Source organism: Camelus dromedarius, chromosome 17, assembly GCF_036321535.1.
Source record: "Camelus dromedarius isolate mCamDro1 chromosome 17, mCamDro1.pat, whole genome shotgun sequence".
NCBI lineage: Eukaryota > Metazoa > Chordata > Mammalia > Artiodactyla > Camelidae > Camelus > Camelus dromedarius.
In genome coordinates, this window is record NC_087452.1 from 16901413 (window position 1) to 16922261 (window position 20849).

The 20849-nt window shown below is 42.3% G+C and overlaps 1 protein-coding gene across 13 annotated transcripts in view; it reads left to right on the top strand.

Moving 5' to 3' along the window:
• FOXP1 (forkhead box P1) overlaps positions 1–20849 on the top strand; it is a 549781-nt gene that overhangs the window by 467893 nt on the left and 61039 nt on the right. For all 13 annotated transcript variants that reach the window (XM_031471119.2, XM_064496312.1, XM_031471116.2 and 10 more), the window contains one exon: positions 49–253. In XM_031471119.2, coding sequence (XP_031326979.1) covers positions 49–253 — 205 coding nt within the window. The remainder of the gene's footprint in view (positions 1–48; positions 254–20849) is intronic.

Sequence of the window (20849 nt, forward strand, 5' to 3'; positions counted from 1 at the left end):
ACGGAATTAGCTGTTAATTGATTTAATTATCCAATTTGTTTGTTTCAGGCATGATTCCAGCAGAACTGCAGCAGCTCTGGAAAGAAGTGACAAGTGCTCATACTCCCGAGGAAGCCACGGGCAACAATCACAGCAGCTTGGATCTGACCACGACATGTGTCTCTTCCTCTGCCCCTTCCAAGACCTCCTTAATCATGAACCCACATGCCTCTACCAATGGACAGCTCTCAGTCCACACTCCCAAAAGGGAAAGGTAAGAACCAGCGCCTGAGATGTGTCCAGAACCGTCTGTCACGTTGGGGGTCGGGTGGCCTGGCCTCGCCGGATCTCAGCGATGCCTAATTAGACCCATGTGACTTGAGTGTGCACATAATTACTCAAGAATGTATTCAGTAGGGCTTGGGTGTGAAGCATCTAATGACTGTCACCTCTTCAACATGGAATTCGCACTTGTGTGCATCAAACCTAAGCTGAGGGAACCCAGGCAGAGGCTGTTAGCTTCTCATTGGGTGGGTTGGATTTCCAGGCTTCCAGGCTCATTACTCTTCCTGCCAAGTGCTCGCTCCATACAGGCTGATTTCCTTGGCTTGAAATGCCTTCTAAGGGCAGAGCGGTGTCTGCCGTGCGCAGTTTTGAATCACGGTTTGAGAAAAGATGGAACTTGCACTACTCTGCCCTGCCCTCCTTGAAGGCAGGGAGCCCGTCTTTTTCATCATTGTGTCCCCAAAGCAGTTGGCCTTTTTTTTTTTTTTTCCTAAAGGAAAGCATCAGTGAAGGTTTGAAGGATGGAGAGGTGGACAGAGTCCGTGTAGACACTCACAAACATACACAGTGGGCTTTCTCCTGGTCATGGGATGTCTTGTAGCCTTGACTCAACTTCCATATTCTTGTTTGGAAGTTGAGACTTTATATTTTTAAGTTGCCCTGAGCTTCACTTTATGTTAGTGGAGGCTGAGGTTGTTTGAAAAATCCAGAATGCATCATGTGAGCAGGCAGTTCTAAGAAAACGAAGCTGTTAATCCGTGTTACTAGACCTTAGCACCCAGAAGCATTAATACTACTGTTCAGTGCTTTCCCAAAGTTGAAAATATATATAATGCTCCTAAAATTAAAAACTTTTTTCACTTTACTATTTTTAAACTGTTTCCTGTGTATTTCATATGCAGAGTTTCCACACGCAGAAGAAAAGAAACCTTAAAGGTAGTATGTGATAGTGTTATTTCCATCAGGAAAAACAGAGTCTTTGTTTTGTTTTTGAATAAAAGTGACTCTGAAAGATTTTTTTTAGTTATATTTTTCACTCAAGCAGTTACGCAGATCATTTCATATATGTCTTGAAATACTGAACATTAAGAAGCCCACCGACTTAATCGGCTGCGCGTCTTTCTGCCAGCAGCATTTTATCCACTTAGAGCTTAATAATCACAGAAAATACTTTCTGTATTTTTGTGTGTGTTTGTGTGTGTATCACAGTCAAACGTAAAAGCCATAAGAGGTTTCCAGACATGAGATTACATATGTTTTAGCCAAATCAGTGTGGAGTTTCTGTGACAGACACAGAAGAGCTAAAAGAGGCTTTTAACTTAACTGGTTTAGAAGAGTTTGGAGAGCAGTATGGTGGACGGTAAGAGTCAGTTTGGAGCCACTGGGCCACAGGTGGCTTCTTTTGTTTCCAGTGAGGGTAGATTTGTATGTTTGGAGGCCACTCTTAGCTCTTGCCTTATAATCTCTTAGAATGTCTTTGTAATTAAAAAAAAACAAAAACAAAACTCGACCTGAGACAGCTCTCAGAGGAGGGGTTCCAGGCCGTCGTCCCCTGCTGCATTTGCTTTCGGCGTCCTGAGGCTGGTGCTGTCCATTTACTGCCGAGGGATTGAATTACGTCTTTATCCATAGGCAGAGTGGGAGGCCAGAGGCTGAAAAATGCCCACTGATGCACTTAAGGTATTTGTTGTCATCTTGTCGGCCACTGTGGAGCCTGCCCAGATCTTCTGTGACACAGAAACCGCTTCTTGTTTAGATTCACCGTGCTCCGCCTCCTTCTCAAAGGTTATATACATGGAGTCAGGTGGTAGATTAGCAGTGAAGCAAGAAGGAGAAGAATAGCCCTTTTCATGTCTTAAGGTGCATTTGAAGGTAAATGGATCTAAGAGACAGTCTGATTCCAGGAGAATAAGTTTGTTGGATTTCTCCTTTTGTGGTCCTTATTTGTCTGTACACGTGTTGGCCTTAATCTTCATTATGCTACCTGCCAGCATGAGAATATGGATCAGAAAGGAATTTAGATTCCACTGAGACTTCATCTGGATGTAACAACAGGCTGACTTTTCCAATTGTGCAGCAACTAGGAAATTATATGCTGCTACTTCATCTCGATCTCTCAGTTTGTTACCTGGCAGTTTCCTGGACATAGCTGGATTTGAAAAAAAAAAAAAAAAAGTCTAGTCAGCATGTTTTAATTGAATGTAGCAAATAAGATAACTGAACATGTTAGGTGGAAGATGATTCCAAAAGATAGAAGCTTACAGAGCTGATCACTCAGAATTCACTTGTTAGCCAGCTTTGTATGTAAGGACTTACAATGAGTACTTACGTGGTTTTACCCTATGATGGTTTATGTTCAAATCACATGTGTGATATTACCGTGTTAATGGTGGGAAATGAGTTTTAAAAAAAGCTATCACTGTTAAAATATGTTCTCACTTAACACACTGAGTTGTCATTTGTCTCAGAAGTCCCTTGGAGAAGTTTCATCCCTGACTCACCCAGGGCATTGGTGAAATATGTCTCTTTGGAAGTTCTCCCTTGATGTCTATGCAGCACCCTACTTCCCCCCCCCCCCATCCCCATGCTCCTAGGGTGGTATCTTAGGTTAACAGCTTGAAGAATTCTTTCTGAAAGGATTTGGTAGCGTTCTATGTGAAAATCTGTTGGCCAAACGTGGTATTGTGAAAGTTTGGGTTTGTTTTTAAAAGTAGTGAGACATCTCGTAATCTCGACCGGGCTGCGGGGTTCCATGCCATTCGGAGGGCCCCTCCCCCCACCCCTGCCCCCCGCGCGTTCTGCAGGCTCCTGTGAGCAGCCGCTGCGGCAGCAGCTCTGGGGTTTGGTGAGCTGCAATCTGTTAAGGAGATAAATAATGTGCTTGGCACGACACTCCTACTCTCCTCTTTAATTTGTCTTACACAAGGAAAATTATAATTAAATCATTCAGGGTAAACCCTTGAGTGTAGAGAAGGGAAGAAACACACTTTGGTAAAGATTGCCAATAGAAACCCACTTCCCTGTTGCGCAGGGTAGAGACATTTATCAATATTCAGCCCTATTACGGGAGGAGCGGCCCATGTGATTTGTGAGGCGGATGCCAACGCTCAAATCAAGGCTTGTTAAGATCCCGTCCCAGTGCAATCACGGACATTCAGCATCATTAGAATTCAGCCCTGGCGCCGAGCTTCGTGCTTTGATTTTCTTCTGAGAATTTAATAATGTTTATTGTGCTGATGATATATATACATACATACGTATATACATATATATATACACACACATATAAATTCATTGGTGCAGTAAATGTACCTCTGTTGTCAGTGCCTGAGAGAAGCGTGATGGGGACGAGATTCAGCAGGCAGCAGCTGAAGGGTGTGCCGAGAAGGAGGCAGGCACATTCGTGCCTCCTCCTGTCATTTAATCCTGCAGGACCAGGGAGTCAGGACTTCTCCAGTAAATAGGTAAAACTCCAACCTGGGATACCTGTTACACATGACGATATTATCTCATTTCCTTAACTTGTCTGACTTTCTGGCTTTAGGAAATTCCAAGTTTTGGTGTGGGTAAACAAAATGAACGGAATGCAAATGAAACATTTATTAAAATGCTAAATTTAGTAAAGCCGTTTGAGCTTCTTGGATCAAAGCAGCTATGTAAATACAAATAGCAATTACTACTTAAGTAATTGCCTGAATTAAAGTTCTGAATATCACATTATATGATGGTGCACTACGGAAAGGGAAGAGAATTCATATTGCATCAGTTCTTTGTGCCAAGCGCTGGCTAAACTCTTGCCTTGGGAGTGATATCTTATTTTATCCACATGAGCGCTGGAAAGCAGTTGGGTTTGTTGTACCCATTTTACAGATGAGGAAACTGAGTCCTTGAGATTAAGTCACTTGACCGAGGATCACAGAACTGGTTAGTGGCATATCTGAGATCCAAATTTAACTCTCTCATAGTTTCTAAAAGAGAACTGATAGTTTCCATTCAGCTTAGAAATGAACATTTAATTATGATAAATTAAAACCAGTGCTGCTAAACGAAGTTCTGAATTTGATTTAAATCTGCTTCAGCACAACATGTATTGACTTAACCTACTGTGTGCCAATCAGCACGTCTAAAGGAAAATCCCAGAGTTTCTCCTTATTAAGGTGGATACAGATAGTTCCTGGACATTTCATGAAAGGAGGGCAGGTGGGTAGGATTTGCAAAATATAAATCATTTACCATCTGAAGCAGCACATAAAGAACAAAAATGAACCCCATGCAGGATCTGCACACAGGCAAGTGCAGAACGAGCCTCTCTCTCCTTTAAAAGTGTCCTGACTTTCCTTCCTGCCTTATAAATCTTGTGTTTCCTCATTGAACACATCATATGGTCTTTATTCTATTTCAGCTGTCCTGCTGCAGTCCATATTAGAGATCCTCCTTTCTTCTGATCCTTCCCAGCTTTCTGCTTTTAGTTCACCCACCGTTAGTAGATGTTTTATTACTTGAGTCTGTCTCAGATGCATAGCACTTCTAAGTATTTGTTCCCAGGTTTCCTTAAGCATTTGGTAAAAGAGATTTCTTTAAACTCTGGAGAGATCCCGGGTGGTGCAGCCTCTTCTTTGAGGCAGTCGGTCGTATTGTTCTCTGAATCAGGTGACCCAAATCGGGCACCTCTGTCTCCCTCTGAGCCACACCTGCCTTCTGTCCTCACAGCGTCCCTTCCTTCCTTCCCCTTCTCACTCCTTCATGCAGCCCTGTATATTCCAGTCACTAGTGAACTCCCCACTTCACAGCTGGCAGCTGCCTTCAAATAACCCCTGAAGGTTTTTGCTTGGCTCATGTCCTTTCAGACAGTTTCACTTGATACACAGTCTCTGGTTTTGATTTGTGGTCTCTTGACATATTGCCATGGATTTGACTCTATAACAATAACATTTGTGTTGACCAGCCCCTCTCTTTTCAAAAGGCAAGGAGCTCTGAGATGTGGACATGCCTGGTGTTTCATTTTTCTTTCTTGCTTTTTTTTTTTTTTTTTTTTTTGGTTAACTAAACTCTCTGTAGATGAATAAATATTGGTACTCTTGTTGGTTTACTTGCTCACATTCTAGAAGCTTGGTTTCGGAACTGTTCCAGTTACACAAGCCTTAAACTTTTGCATATTTTCATATTCATATTTAGGGACTCTTGACCAGAAGTTTAAGCAGTAAGCTCTAGCTCCTGTGACTCTGAAGAGCTCTTCCTCATTTCAACTTTTTTTTTTTTGTATTTTGAAATCACGTAGCTTCTTTTAGATTTCTTTCGATTGGAAGAGCTTGAGCAAACTAGCTACCCCAAGTCTTTCTTTCCCATTAGGTTATCTTGGAGAACCAGCAGTCAGATGATTCCATATTGTCTTCAGAATTGTTACTGCTACTTCTTGCCGGTATATGTTGAGGCATTTGATCTGTTACAGAGGTCAGCCAATCATTGCCTCTTAGCCAGATCTGGCCCACTCCTTATTTTGTTAATAAAGTTTTATTAGAACATAGCGAGGCTGACTCATTGACACGTAGCCTGGGGCTCCTTTCACATGAAAATGGCTGGCTCAATTAGCTGCAGCCGAGAGTGTATGGCCCACCAGTAGTAAAATCGTTATCATCTGGCCATTTATAGAAAAAACTTGCCAACTCCAACACTAACCACCTGACCCGTGTTTCTCAGTTTTCCTGATGATATTGTCACAGGTACTTGTTAAAACAACCAGCTGGCTAGGCCTCTGCCATGAAGATTTGGATTCCACTGGTCTGAGATGGGATGGCAGGAATTTAGATTGGGCATTCCTACCCTGGTGTCTTACTGCCCAAAGGCTGCAGACCAGCAACTTTGGCATCACCTGGGAACTTACTAGAAATGCAGACTCTCAGGCTCTGCCCCTAGCCCTGCTCAGTCAGAATCTGCATTTTAACCCAACCCCCTGAGCCTTGACGTGTCCGAGCCAGGTTGAGAAGCACTGCAGATAGCATGTTCAGTTCAGCTTACCTGGGCGTTGGCACTGTTGGAAAGGACAGACCCCTCCGACCACACTCTGACAATTTTTTTTAAATCAAAGTATAGTTGATTTATAATGTTGTGTTTAGTTCCATTCCCCACAAATTTTGATGATCACCCTAGACATACTCCGTCCATAAAACTAGTGACTTGCCAGACTTCTTGAGCCAACAGTACAGGTAGCACTGCTGGCAGGAATCAGTAGCTGGTGAATGAGGTGATGATCACGCAGCTGACATTGACTGAATGAACTATTACTTTGTGCCGGACGCAATAAATTAGGGACTCGACATAAGCCTTGGTGCTGACTGTCCCATTTTATCCTCACAGTAACCCTGTGTCCTCTTTGTACAGATGGTGCTGTTCAGGCCAGAGGGAATTTACAACTTGCAGAAGCTGCACAGCTAGTGACCAGGCAGGGCCTGGGATCGATGTGTGCCTAGCCCCCAGGTCCTGGCAGTGGCTACCATGTTCTGGTGGTTCCCAGGAGCTCTGCTCATCAGACCCACCTGGACTACACCCCAGACTCTGGGTTACAGCCTCCGGAGGGGTAAAGCTCGGGGATAAGGGCCAGACCATGACCTTCAGAGGTGACAGCCCAGGGTCAGACCTGTCTGTTCCGCCATATTGAGGAGACGCTTCAAGCATTTCCCTGTGGCCGGTTCTCCTCCCCTGCCTATCCTTTGCAAGGAGGGAAGTTGGGGCTGGAGACAGATCACAAGCTGTGGAGAACATAGAAAGCAGGCTGGGTGTGTCGTCTCTGGCTTGTAAGGGACGAAAAAGAGGAGTTGGTGCTGCCAGTTGAAGAGGTCTTACTAAAATACAGGTGTTTCTCTCTGCTGCAAAGCAGACTCTTGGCAGTGTCACCTGTCTGCATAGGAAGTCGCCTGTTTGGGGCAAAACTGTTCCTGCATATGTCAGAAAGAAGCTCCTGGAGGCTTGTCAACATTCTGTACCCCATTGTGCTGCTGGGTGTGTGGTGACCATCATAGCGTCTTTGGAAAAGCTGTGATCCTTTTGTCTCTCTGCTTAAAACATTGCTTTAAGTTGCTTCTGGGTGTCAGAAGTGAGGGGGAGCGCTCTCTCCAGGCAGTGTGGCATGGTGCTGTGTCACTCTGTCACTCAGACGTACAGGGAGGGCAGGGAGAGAAAAGCCTGAAATACCGGCGTGCCGGGGGATAGGTTTATGGGTTTTTCTTGCCTGTTCCCTTTGTGGGGTGATTAAAAGGAAAAAAAAAACCCAACAAACTCAGCCCTCATTTTCCAACAGCTGTTGTGTCTTATCTCAATAAAATGCCTTTTACCATAACACAGCATCATTAGACTCTATAAATCTCTTTCTATTTATTGTGTTTAAATGATAAATGCTCTCCAGTAAAATGACATCATTGGTCTGGAGAGTCAGATTCATTTTGTAAATTTCTCCGAAATTCAGTTGATTTTCATTTTTTCCCTGGGATATTGTATAATGTGAATCTCAACCGTGGGCTGTTTCATGTCTGATGTGCCGGATTTCTCACACAAAATCAAATTTGAAGCCCCGGTTTCTCTTATCAGATAGGTTAGACGTTCTTTCCTGATGAGGTGGCCTTGCTGGTAGGACTTTTCCCACCAGTTACATGGCGGCACTCCCCGCCCATCACATAGGTGTTTGCCCTCGTGTGGAAACAGCTAATGTACCCGAGCTTCTTAGCATTCCTCCAGAGGGTAAAGGAAAGCATATGGTAGAAGAATGGTGAGGACCAGTCTTTCGGGAACTTGGATGGCACGGTCCATTGTACTGGCCCTTTTACCTGTGAACGAGTCTTTTTGAGATGCACACTGTACCATTTGGAGTAAATGAGTAGAAAATTGTCTTTGGTGGGTACAGATCCATCCAAAATTGGGAAGGGAAGCCAAGGGTGTCTGGAAGGCCATGTGGCCTGGCAAACTCTTAGTGTTGTTCTCCCTTAAAAATGACAGCGAGGGGTCCCGTGTTCTTAAGCCAGTAAGGGGGGCCTGCGGGGGGGGGTGCTATGTAAGAGACTTAAATGAAAGGCATGTCCTTTGTCAAGACTCACAGAGATGCCATTTTGTGCTGGGCCACCTGGTAGCCTGGCTCTGCAGCTCTTTCTAAGGGAGGCCCCTCCGTGCCGACTGCTCACTGGGGTAATGCAGATGAGGGGGTTACACGTGTCCTGCCGTCCTCAAGTTCTTTATTCCACCCCCTTAGTGATCCTGCAGGGCCTCAGTATATTATAAAGTATATTCTCCCCAGTAAAACAATAGTGGAAGCTCACAAAGGGAAATTGTTAATATGTGTTCCAGCTTGTCGTTTCTGCCCGTGTGAATAAAGAAGATAACCGTTCCTTGGGGAAACTATTTCGGGAATTGAGCAACAGATAGGCCAGCCGGAGAACTCTCCTCACTGCGGTTTTCCTTTTTGTGTGTCCTCAAACATAACATCCTGCCCGGCTCCTCCGTGCCTCTGCACAGACCCAGCACAATTGCCACAGCCCAGGTGGTGTTAATCTGGGACAATCCCCCCGGGCCCGTGTCGCCAAGAATGGGACAGCTTGTTCAGTGTCATTGTCCATATGGCAAGCTGTCCCATTCATGGAGTGGCGCCGGGGCCGTGCCGGGTGGGCCCCACAGTCACGCGGCATGAAGAGGGCCCTCCACCCACAGCGGCCTCCGTGGGACCGTGCATTTAACGGCAGATCTGAGCGCTCACATGTGCACACCCACACACATGCCCGTGTCCTCCCCACCTGACCCCCCCCCCTTTTTATTTTTTTGGAAGCAAATTGTTAATGGGTATAACTCAGGTTCATGAAACATACCTGATTTATGTTTCATATGAAACATATATTACGAAAGTCATTTAAACAAACACACACACACACACCATACCTTTCTGGGTGGTTGTTCAGGGATTAATCAGTTTAAGGACTGTTCATCTGTCCTAGAATCTGTCTGTAAACTCTGCAGCTTTTGTTTTTCGCTCTCTCTTTTTTTTTTTTTTTTTTTTTTTTTTTTTGCATTTTCACTGGTGCTAATTACTTCCATTGAACTCTTTGGATCATTGGCCTAGTGGTTTTGGTTTATACATCTTAGAAAAAGGGAAAAGAAAAAACACATCATTATCAGCCTCAGAAATCTCAGAGTAAAACATTCCCTGGAGGTATTAGAAGTAAAAAGAGAGAATTAAGAATAATAATAATAAATAAAATAAAATAAAATAAAATAACACAGATTTCCCAGTGAATATGGTGAAAGACAGGGATGTTTTAAAAGGCACTTTGGAAAATTTACCAGAAGGCAAAGCCTTCTCCATTTATACACCCAATGTTGTTCTGCTTTTGTGTAACTATTTGTATTCTTGTTTGGTAAACAAACAGACCCCATAGCAACTGTAGCTGGTGATATTTATACTACCTGTAAGACTTCCCTAAACAAACAGGCATACTTTCATGACCTTCAGATTTCATTCCTTTTATAGTCTTCAGGGAAATCAGCCTAATGGCAAGTTGATTTCTTCCTTCCTTCCTTCTTTCCTTCTTTCCTTTCTTCCTTCCTTCTTTCCTTCCTCCCTCCCTCCCTCTCTTCCTTTTTTTTCCTTTTTTTTTAAATGTTGAGGTCTATCTTTGAAGGATCTTTTCTTTGTGTGTATTTTGCATCTTGATTGTGAATGTTGAGTTTGAAGGTGTATTATGGCAAAGGGAAAGAGAAACTTGAAGTGTCCGTGTAAATGATGTGGTATTTGCTTGATTTCAAGAGGGGCCGTTTTAGTCATTTGGTGGAATTTCAGGTTAAACATCCAAAAGGCTAAAAAAAAAAAACTCGACTGAAACGATTGCTGTAGACCTTAGAATTGGCCGAGCAGCTGTGGCTACGTCTCTACTTTTTACATCCGAAATATCAATGGAAACATTCTGGTGCATGTGAGCCCCTATATTCAACTTACATATTTCCATATGAGTCAGATTTACAACAAGAACAAGATGTCTCCGTGTTAAAGATCAGTGTGAGAAATAAATGGCAGTTTACTTTAATTAGAAAAAAAAATTTGACACCAAGAGCTGGAATAATCCAGCAGTGTTTGAATAAATTAGAGGATGGTACAGACAGAAATAAAAAGAAACTCAGCAAGGATAAGTGGGAAGTTGTCCAGAGTTCAACAGAAATGCCTTCCTTGGCAGGACAGAAGTCAGCAGACAGTACTAAAACCAGTCTGTTCATCCCACAAAACTTAACCAAGCTCTGACCGCACACCAGCGTCTATACTCGGAGGGGTACAGCCATGAGGTGGACAAAGTCTGTCCTCATGGAGCCAACATTGCAGTAGAAGGGAGATCGAACAAACAAATAGTTACATCATTAGAAGACAAAATTATGTTCTGGGAAAGAAAAAAAAAAGAAGAAGCGGGGAAGGAGGAAGAGTGGGGCTAAGGTTACTCTTTTGAAAAATGGGTCCAGCAGAGCCTCTCTGAGGAAGTGACCCTTGAACAGACATGAAGAAGTCAGGGAAGAGCCCTCTAGGCAGAGGGCACAGCAGAAGCCAAGACCCTGAGGCAGGGGCAGAAAGAGAACATGTTCTGCTAGATCGTGGCCCGTACCTCTCTCAGCGCGGGGGTGGCTGTGTTGTTTGATGGTTCTGAGTGTGGACTCTGAAACCGGACGGCCTGCATTCCAGTCTAGGCTGCCTGCTCTGGGTGCTTCATCTCGGGGTGCCTCCGTGTGCCCTCTGTAAAATGGGTGTGATACCACGCCTGGCCTCGTAGGTGAAATGAGTTGGTACTCATTTAGTCTCTGGCACATAGTTGGTGCTCCATAAATATTAATGATTAGTGTTGTTGATTATTAAAGTCATTTACTCGTTCAGGCCACCTGTATTTATTGAGCATTTACGTTCTAACGCTATAGGTCCTGGGAATGAGAAGTTGACTGTAACATAGTTCTTTTCCTAAGGAGCTCACAGTCTGCAGAGACAAACAGAGAAACAGACCCCGGGCAACACAGCATAATAAATGCAGTGACATAAACCCAGGCAAAATGTGAGGCAGTGTATGACTTGTTAAAGATGAGCACAAGCGGGGTACCGTGGTGTATAGATTTCCACTCCCCACGTGTGCATCATGTGAGATTCTTGGACACAGTGAGCTCCATGTGGGAAAGTTCCACATCCCTTGTCGATTGCTGCATCCTGATCATCGGCACCTCCAGCCCGGCGTGGAGTACACTGCACTGCAGAGGCTGGATGTTCAGAATGTAGTGAATTTATGTGGTATTAGGGAGCAGGAACCCATGAATGGTAGTTGCTACCTGTTGGCCATAGATGCTGTAGGAGTACCTGGTTATTAGCTTTTGTTGATACTTATGATGCTCCAAACAGGAGAGAAAATTTAGGTTGCTGGCAGGTGTGATTCTCAGTCTAGCTTGCATTAGAGTCATCGGGAGGCCTGGCTGAACTCCAGATCGCTGAACCCTGGTCATGATGTGTCGGATGCAGTAAGTTGGGGCAGGGCCTAAGAACTTGTGTCTCTGACAAGTTTCCAGAGACCCTACTTTGAGAACCACTGCTGTCCTGATGCTGCAGCCTTCTTCCCCGTCTACGATTCCAAGTCACAGAGGAGGGATCTTGGTAACGATTATGCATTATTCTTCAGGACAACTGAGACTCAACGTTTCAAAGAGAAAAATTCTTAAGACTGTGACCCAGTATAAACTATTGTATGGATCAAAATTTCTCTTACAAATTCCCAATGTTGGCCTTTAAATCATTTATAAGTACTCTGGTTCTGTCTTTCTCTCTCTCTTTTTTTTTTTTTTTTTTTTAATTTAGGCCTGAAAATGCTTTTTGTGCCTTAGTCATCTGCCTCCTCTCTTCCTGTTCCTTTTAGCAGTTGAGCTCCTATTGACACTCTGAAGCCCAGATCAAATGTTACAGAATTTTATGTTCCAGCCATCTGTTCAGTTCTCTCTCTCTCCCTGCCCTAACTGGGGAACTGGGCAGAACTCTTCTGGAGAGGACAAGGACTTAGTTATAATCTGTACCAGTGACCTCAAAATGTATTTGGTTAGTCACCCCATCAATATAAAAACTTTTGAATATGCACCCCCTACTAAAAGTACTTTTAATCACTTATGTACATGCCTAATACAGTATCTGTATTATAAAAATTAAAGTATGAGAGATGGGAAAATATACCCATACGCACACAGTGATATATTCATACAAAACTTCTAATATTCCCTTAACACATGCGTACAGAAATTTTAATATTCCCTTAGCACCCACTCGTGGATGATCTGACGAATCCTGGTTTATAAACTCTGATCTAGGAACCCAACAGGGTGCTCATCACGAAGTAGGTGTTGAATAAAACCTGCTGGACTAAGGGTAGAGAGAGGTTTAACCTAGTGAGCATTAATGACGCATTTTATCCTGAGAAATGCAAGCACTTGCATAAAGTAGGAAGTACTTCTAAAGAAGCACAAATGCAGGTGCCTAGGGGCTTTGAGTCATTGTGTGTCTTTAGTCCCCTTGCCCCTTCCTCTCCTGCTTCCTCATCTGGCCCTCACTCATCAGTTTCATGATTCTTCTGGTTCCAGGGTATGATATGCTGACTCCCATAGGGCGTTAGGGGCAGGGATTAAATGAGAAGAAGTATTGAAACTTTTGTTTATGCTCTTGGGTTTTCTGGGTCTCGCTGTTTCCTCTCACATACGGACAGGGTTCCACATAGACCTTGTGACTCACCAATGCAAACACTTGCATCGACATAATGAGCATGCCTGCCTAGTGGTGTTAATATTTTTTGGATTAGAGATCCCTGTGTCTGTATTGACACAGTTGCTCACAGCCACTCTTTGGAAAGCATTTTGTTTTCTTAACAAGATCCCAGTGTTAATGCTGCCAGTGGTAAACCCTCGCTTATGACCTCAGGATAGCCCTTCTTGGTATCAGAGACAAACGCTGGACCTCTGCCTCTTCTTGTTCTTTTCCTTTATGTATCCCTTCACTCATCACCCCGCAAACACAGGCATTCTGCCTTTGTCACCGCCTGCTCTGTGTTGGCAATCGATCAGAGCACAGCAGCCAGCCAGAGTTCCTCACGCCCTCCTTCCCTGCTCCATTATCCTGCTGTGCCCGCGCTCCTGGCGTCTGCAAGTCAAGGTGCCATGTTTTGCCCAGTAGAGCTGAAAAGGGAGGTGGGCCAGGTTAGATGGGATGGTGAAGAAAGTAACTGCCAAAGTTACCACCTGTCGTGGCCCCCAGCCTCAGGATCTTACCATTGGTAAAGCAGCTCTTCACTGGTCACATCCGTAGCCTACACACAAAGGGCTCCTGGCTCCTGAACAGTGGGTTCTGGTCCTCACAGCTCTGGATACACTGCACTGTGCTATTGTGGTTTTTGTGGATCTCTGTCCTGTAAGTGGAGGCTGATCCCTGAGGCTCTTCCTTCCCTACTGAAAGTTCAAATTAAAGAGACTTACCACTGGGTCACTGTCAACTCAGGAAGTAAATCCAATTACAGACTGGATCTCCTTGGACTAATTCATGAGCTTCGGTTTCCCCAAAGTTTAGTCATTTGTGTATGTGGCCCATTATCATGAGGTTTATTATAACTGTTTAGATTACTATTAATTATATTATTTACTAATTTTTTAATGAATGGAAAATTCTTTAAATTCTGTAGTACTTTACAGCTTTCCAGTTTTGCATACATAATTTCATAGAATCCCATGATAATCCCTTTTTTAAAAAATCCTCTACCCCTTTATTGTTCCCACTAGTAACCAAGAAGTTTGTTCTCTATATCTGTCTGCTTCTTTTTTGTTTTATTCCCTGTTTTTATTTCTTTAGAGTCCACATGTAAGTGATATCATACAGTGTGTCTTTGTCTGACTTACTTCAGTTAACATCCATGTTGCTACAAATAGCAAAATTTCATCCTTTATTATGGCCGAGTAGTGTTCCCATGTGTACATACATACCACATTGTCTTTATCCATTCATCTACCAGTGAACACTTAGGTTACTTCTATACCTTGGCAATTGGAAATAACGGTGCTATGCATATTGGGGTGAAGCTATCTTATTATATTATATTAATATAATTTATATTAAAGAAGATACAGTATTTTCTATAAATTGAGTCTTTTTAAATTTAAATGAGCCTCATCCTAAGAAGGGATATTTGTGAAATCAGAAGTTGGAGATATTTAATATAAACTTAAGTAAACCTGCCAGCTCTTAAAAATATGCATCCTTGCTCTACTTTATGTTGTGTGAGCCACCACTTGAGCACATGTATATCACATATTGGGATATTTTGGTAAGACTTCCCTCTTTTTACTGAGAAGAGGGACCTTCACTGAAGAGGGCACTGCACCCAGTGGATTGAAACCCTGCTTTCCTGATACACCCTCGTTTCCTAGAAAAGCCCCGACGTATCGCTTATCTTACTGAAAAGTTAATTCAGGATCCTACTTACTCCACATTCATCCACTCCTCCCAGGTTCCGGGGAGCCTTAGAGATACCTAAGGCAGACCTAGACTTTGGGACCTGTGAAGCTTTGAGTTGTTGTCAAACCCAGATTCAACAGTTTACTCCAGGATACTCCTGATCAGTGCAATACCTGGCAAATGTTACTTGCTGACCGGATCACTCATTAGATCTGTGCTAATGTAAAACTAGTGTTTGCTGAACAGAAACAGGAAATGACCTTTCCCCTGTGCTAACTTCCTTCAGTCTTACCTGTTTTGTTATGTTTAAAAAAAAAAAAAAAGACTTGATTATAATTCCTAAATAACTTTGAGTCAGCAAGAGTTTTTAAGAGTTTGCAATTCTTCCTTGGTGAGGTTGCCCCATGTGTGTTGTCATCCCCCGCCTCCCCGCGCCTTTCCCTATTTACCTATCTCCAACTTGCTTTTCAACCCACAACTTATAGAGGGGGGCACCTCATGAGTGTTTCTTTAAGCGCAGCCACTTTTAGGTCAGATCCAGAACAGGACAGTCTCAAGATGCTCGGTATGCAGTTGTGGCCCAGGACCATCAGAATCACCCAGGAGCACGGCGGACCTGCGTAGTCGGGGACCCCCACCCAGAACTGCTGGATCTGAACCTGCACGTTAAAAAAGATCTGATTTACATCTGTAAGAAATTTGAGCAGCATTACTCTATGATCAGCAGTGGAAAAAGGAAGAGTGTGTATCCTCCCCCATAGATAACAGTTTGAGTCTTTTCAGTGCAGTCAGCCGTCTTTGAGGCATTCTCTTGCCATCTTCAATTTTTGCCGTAAAATTTTGACCTAGTCTTTTTCTTAAAATTGACTAACTTAAATAGATTTTATAAAAAAGTTATCACTGAGAAGTCACAAGTCTGATATATTAATCAAATTTTTTTTCTAGCACACATGAACATGGCTCTGTAACTTCAAAAGTGAGGATATTTATATATCAGACTCACCCAACTGACCATGTTACCGGGCCAGGCTCTGAGAACCATTACAGAGGTGGCCCTGTATTTCTTCCAGGATAATTTGTGTTTCAAGGGAAAAAACAAAACAAAACCCATAAACCATTAATAGCTTGTGTTTAAGATGTAAAGTTAGTTAAGGTAGCCCTCACATCTTGAGGCACAATATTGAGACCGGATAATAACAATAATTTCTATCATTGTTTAAAAGCACAAATCTGGCACTTAATAGACTAATTCACAGTCACTCCAGTTGCAGGTTTTACTCATGAATATCGTATCACAAGGGAATGTGAAATCCTCTAATTAAACATGGTTTGAAAAGCAGCAGAAAAGTGAGATGCTGAACGTTGTGGGGAAGGAGAGTCTAGGATTCAGTGCATGGGAGAGTGGAAGAGAGAGGACCACTTGTGTGTGTGTGTGTGTGTGTGTCCCACTTTGTAGAGAACTCAGTCTTTCCTTTCTGTGGAATAGACCCTAGAATGGGCTTCAGTAAAACACCCTTCTCTTTGCAATGAGATTGTAGAACCGATCGCCATCTGACTTTTGGAAACCTGATTAACAAAGACATAAGGATAGTGTATTTTTTGAATGAGTGAAAAGCAAAAATCAGGGCAGGATGCTAGAAGTGCGTTGTCTCAGTCATCTCCCAACTCTTCAGTATGAAATGAGCAGCTCATCTGCTTCTCAAGGCGCTTTTAGTGAAAGTTGAAGGAGAAAGGTTATTTTCACAAAGGCACCAGGAAAAAAAAGATGCAGTGTTGAATCACCATTCCCGTTACCACATATCATGTGCACATCCGTAGGCAGGTATAAGACCTCTCTTCCCAGCACTGTGATATAACACATCAGGAACCTCGACCTGTCTTTGTTTGTTTGTTTGTTTGTTTGTTTTTACTGTAAGAGACTGGGAGTTGACTTCTGGCTGATTTTGAGGAGTTATACAATAGTATGAAAAATACTCAAATAGTAGACTCTGAAATGGAAAATTGTGCTCAATATATAAGTAATCGTCTCTTCTGCTATTGAGAATCTACGTTTCTCTTTTCACATGGTCATCTGTGGTCAGATTCCACCAGCTCACCTTGTTTAGTATCATTCATGTTGACTTAATTGTATATGTCACAAATATTTGATACCAGTTGTTAAAAATGTAAAGTCATCTGAAGTCTGGTTATATTTTATTTTCGGACATCACTTCATCACTGGAAATCAATTTAAGACTCCTATATTCAAACCTAAGAAATCTGACATTTAAAATCTCAGTAAAAGTAGGATATGGTAGCAAAGTAGAAATAGAAGGAAAGGAAATATGACAAGAATTTAAAAGGGGAAAGAAAAGAGAAAGAAAGGAGGGTCATTTTTGCATATGTTGTCATTAGAGAATTAAGCAAATAAAAGAAAAAGGTTCAAAACAGTAGAGGCTTCCGTTGGCATTTGCGCCTTTGATGATCACAATTTAGTGGGAAGTTCTTTTTATTGACAGAGAACCCTGACACTGTGGATGAAGAGAACACCTTTCTGGAAACCTGAGGTATCTGGAGCAGTTTCATGTCTTGGCTGTGCATGAGCAGCTTCTTGTCACCCAGCCAAAGTCTTAGGCTGTGACGGAGCTGAGAGGGGGGCGATTCTGTGGCTGACGTTTGCTACAGGGTGGGCACAAAGAAGGGCGCAAAGAGTTATGTGCCCAGGGACAGGAGACCGAGGAATCGGAAGACAGACAGACAAGAGACTTGAGCCATAGAAAGGCACAGAGGTAGCTTGTCAGAGGACTGGTCCTCATCCTCGCCATCCTGGGTGCCTTCCTCGGGGTCTGCACTGCACTAATGTTAGCTGGATGGAAAAAAGGCCACCATGGTGGGAAAGAGAAAGGGGCCACTGGGGAAGGGAGGGCGGCAGAACCGCTTCTAAGTCAGAGGACGTGGGAAAGGGGATCCATTGTGCTTGAGGGGTTATGTATTGGCAGGGGATGGCGAGTGGTTTAGAAGGAGGTAAGGACATAGATCTCCTTCACTCCTGTAACTGGTGTTCGTGAAGCACCTGCTCCTGATTCATCTTGTCAGTGACAAGATATGTCATCTATACCCACTCCCTCTTTCATCTGCATAGCTGGTAGAAGTTTGCTGGAGGCTTTCCCGTCTGAAGAAGCAACACAGGTCATCTTGTGTGAGTCTCTTCCTTTTCTTTTGTTTTTGTTTTTTACCGAAGGGGGGGTGGTAATTAAGTTCATTTAATTATTTATTTTGATGGAGCTATTGGGGATTGAACCCAGGACCTTGTGCTAAGCACGCGCTCTACCACTGAGCCTTACCTTCCGTGCTCCCTTTGGTTTTCCTTTTTTTTTTTTTATAGTATATATATATATATATATACATATGTGTGTGTGTGTATATGTATTTTATTGAAGTATAGTCAGTTTCCAGTATTGTGTCAATTTCTGGTGTACAGCATAATGTGTCAGTCATACATGAGCATACATATATTCGTTTTCATATTCTTCTTCATTGTAGGTTACTACAAGATACTGAGTATAGTTCCCTGTGCTATTATACAGTATGAACTTGTGTTTATCTATTTTGCATATATTAGTTAGTATCTGCAAATCTCAAACTCCCAGTTTATCCCTTCCCACCACTTCCCCCCCGGTAACCATAGGTTTGTTTTCTACTCTAATTCTATTTCTGTTTTGTAAACAAGTTTGTTTTGTTTTGGTTTAAATTCCACATATAAGTGATATCTTATGATATTTTTCTTTCTCTTTCTGGCTTACTTGACTTAGAATGATGATCTCTAAGTCCATCTATGTTGCTGCAAATGGCATTATTTTATTTTTTATGGCTGAGTAGTATTCCATTGTATAAATATACCACAGCTTCTTTATCCAGTCATCTGTCAGTGGGCATTTAGGTTGTTTCCATGTCTTGGCTATTGTTAATAGTGCCACTATGAACATTGGGGTGCATGTATCTTTTTGAATTAAGGTTCCCTCTGGATATATGCCCAGGAGTGGGATTGTTGAATCATATGATAAGTCTATTTTTAGACTTTTGAGGAATCTCCATACTGTTTTCCATATGGCTCCACCAAACTACATTCCCACCAGCAGCGTGGGAGGGTTCCTGGTTTTCAAATGATTAATTGGAGGGCAGGGCAGTTAAGTGACCTGCAAGGTTACTGGTTATTAGCACCATCTGTAATGAGAAATGAGGTCTGCATTCACACACTAGGCACCTCACCCTTCCCATAGAGAAATAGTACTACCTCAGTAAAAGACTAAGTTATTTTCCATTTATGTGTTAAGCTGGGAAATCCACACAGTACATCCTGAAAAGATTTTTCAGCACACAAAGGTTCCACAGGATCTGGAAAACAAAGTGGCACCTAAGTACTCATTCTTCAAAATGTTCTGTTACTAAGGTTTTCTTTTTATTAAAAATTGATCTCTGCCCCTTCAATCAAATTTCAAAAGTTATTTTATAAGTGTAATTGCAAAAGTGATTTTATATTAGGAGTATAAATTCATCTGAGAAGGGGAGCAGTATATTGGAGGAAAAAGAAATCCCACAAAAGTGAAGCAGAAAAAAAAAAACCCTCCTAACCTTCCATTTATGTTTATTTGGCTTTTGGCAAAAAATGCCAAGACAATTCATTTGGGTTAGAGTAATCTTTTCATCCAGTGGTGCTAGGGCAACATGCAAAAGAATGAAGTTGGATACCTACCTCATGCAGTGTACAAAAATTAACTAAAAATTGATTAAATGTGAGGGCTGATAAAGCTCTTGGAAGAAAACTAGGAATATGTCTTTATTATTTTGGGTTAGTCAGTGGTTTCTTAGATGTGACAGCAAAAACACAAGGAGCCAAAGAGAAAAAAGGTACACTGTATTTCATCAAACTTAAAACCTTTTGTGGTTCAAAGCATACTAATGAAGTGAGGAAACAATCCAGAAAATGGGAATAAATGTTTTCAAATTGTATATCTCATAGTGGACTTGCACACAGGAAATATATATACTAAAAAAACTTTGGTAGCTCCACAATAAATAGAACCTACTTTTTCTTTAATGCACAAAGGATTTGAATAGACATTTCTTTAAAGAAGATACACAAATGGTCAGTAAATACATGAAACGATGCTCAGCATCATTAATCTTTAAGCAAACATCAGTCAAAAGTACAAAAGGGTACCAGTTGACATCCACTGGGATGGCTAAAATAGAGACATACATCAGGCGTTGGCAGGGATGTGGAGAAATTGGAACCCTCAAACAATGCTGGTGAGAATACAGAGTGGTATGGCTGCCTCGGAAAATAGTCTGGCAATTGCTCAAAATGTTAACCATAACATTAGCACATGACCCAGCCATTCTACTGCTAGATATATACTCAAAATAATTAAAAACATACGCTGGAACAGGTTCATGTACATGCCGTTTTCACATCACCACTTTTCACAGTAGCCAAAATGTGGAAACCACCCAGATGTTCATCAGCGGACGAATGGAGAAACACAACGTGCTGTAGGCATACAGTGGAAGAGCATTCAGCCACAAAAAAGAAATGAAGCCCTGACATGTGCTACAGTGGGGTTGCACCTCCAGAACCTTACGATAAGTGAAAGAATCCAGACGCACACGACCACGTGTTGTATGATTCCATTTATATGGATGTCCAGAATAGGCAAATCTCTAGAAACAGAAAGTAGATAAGTGATTGGCAGGAGCTGGGGGTTGGGAAGAAATGGGGAGTGACTGCTAATGGGTACAGGATTTCTTTTTAGTGTGATAAAAAAATGTTCTAGGGGAGAGGGTAACAGCTCAGTGGTAGAGCGAATGCTTAGCATGCACAAGTTCCTGGGTTCAGTTCCCAGTACCTCCAATTAAAAAATGTTCTAAAATTACACTGCAGTGATGGTTTTACAACTCTCTGAATATTGCATTATATGCTTTATGTATACCATTGCATTATACACTTTAAATGAGTGAATTGTACAGGGTATGAATTATACCTCAGTAAAGCTTGGGAAAATATATTCCATCATTCTGAGGCATTAGAGAAGGACCAGCTGTCTTCTATAACTTAATATATCAAACAGCA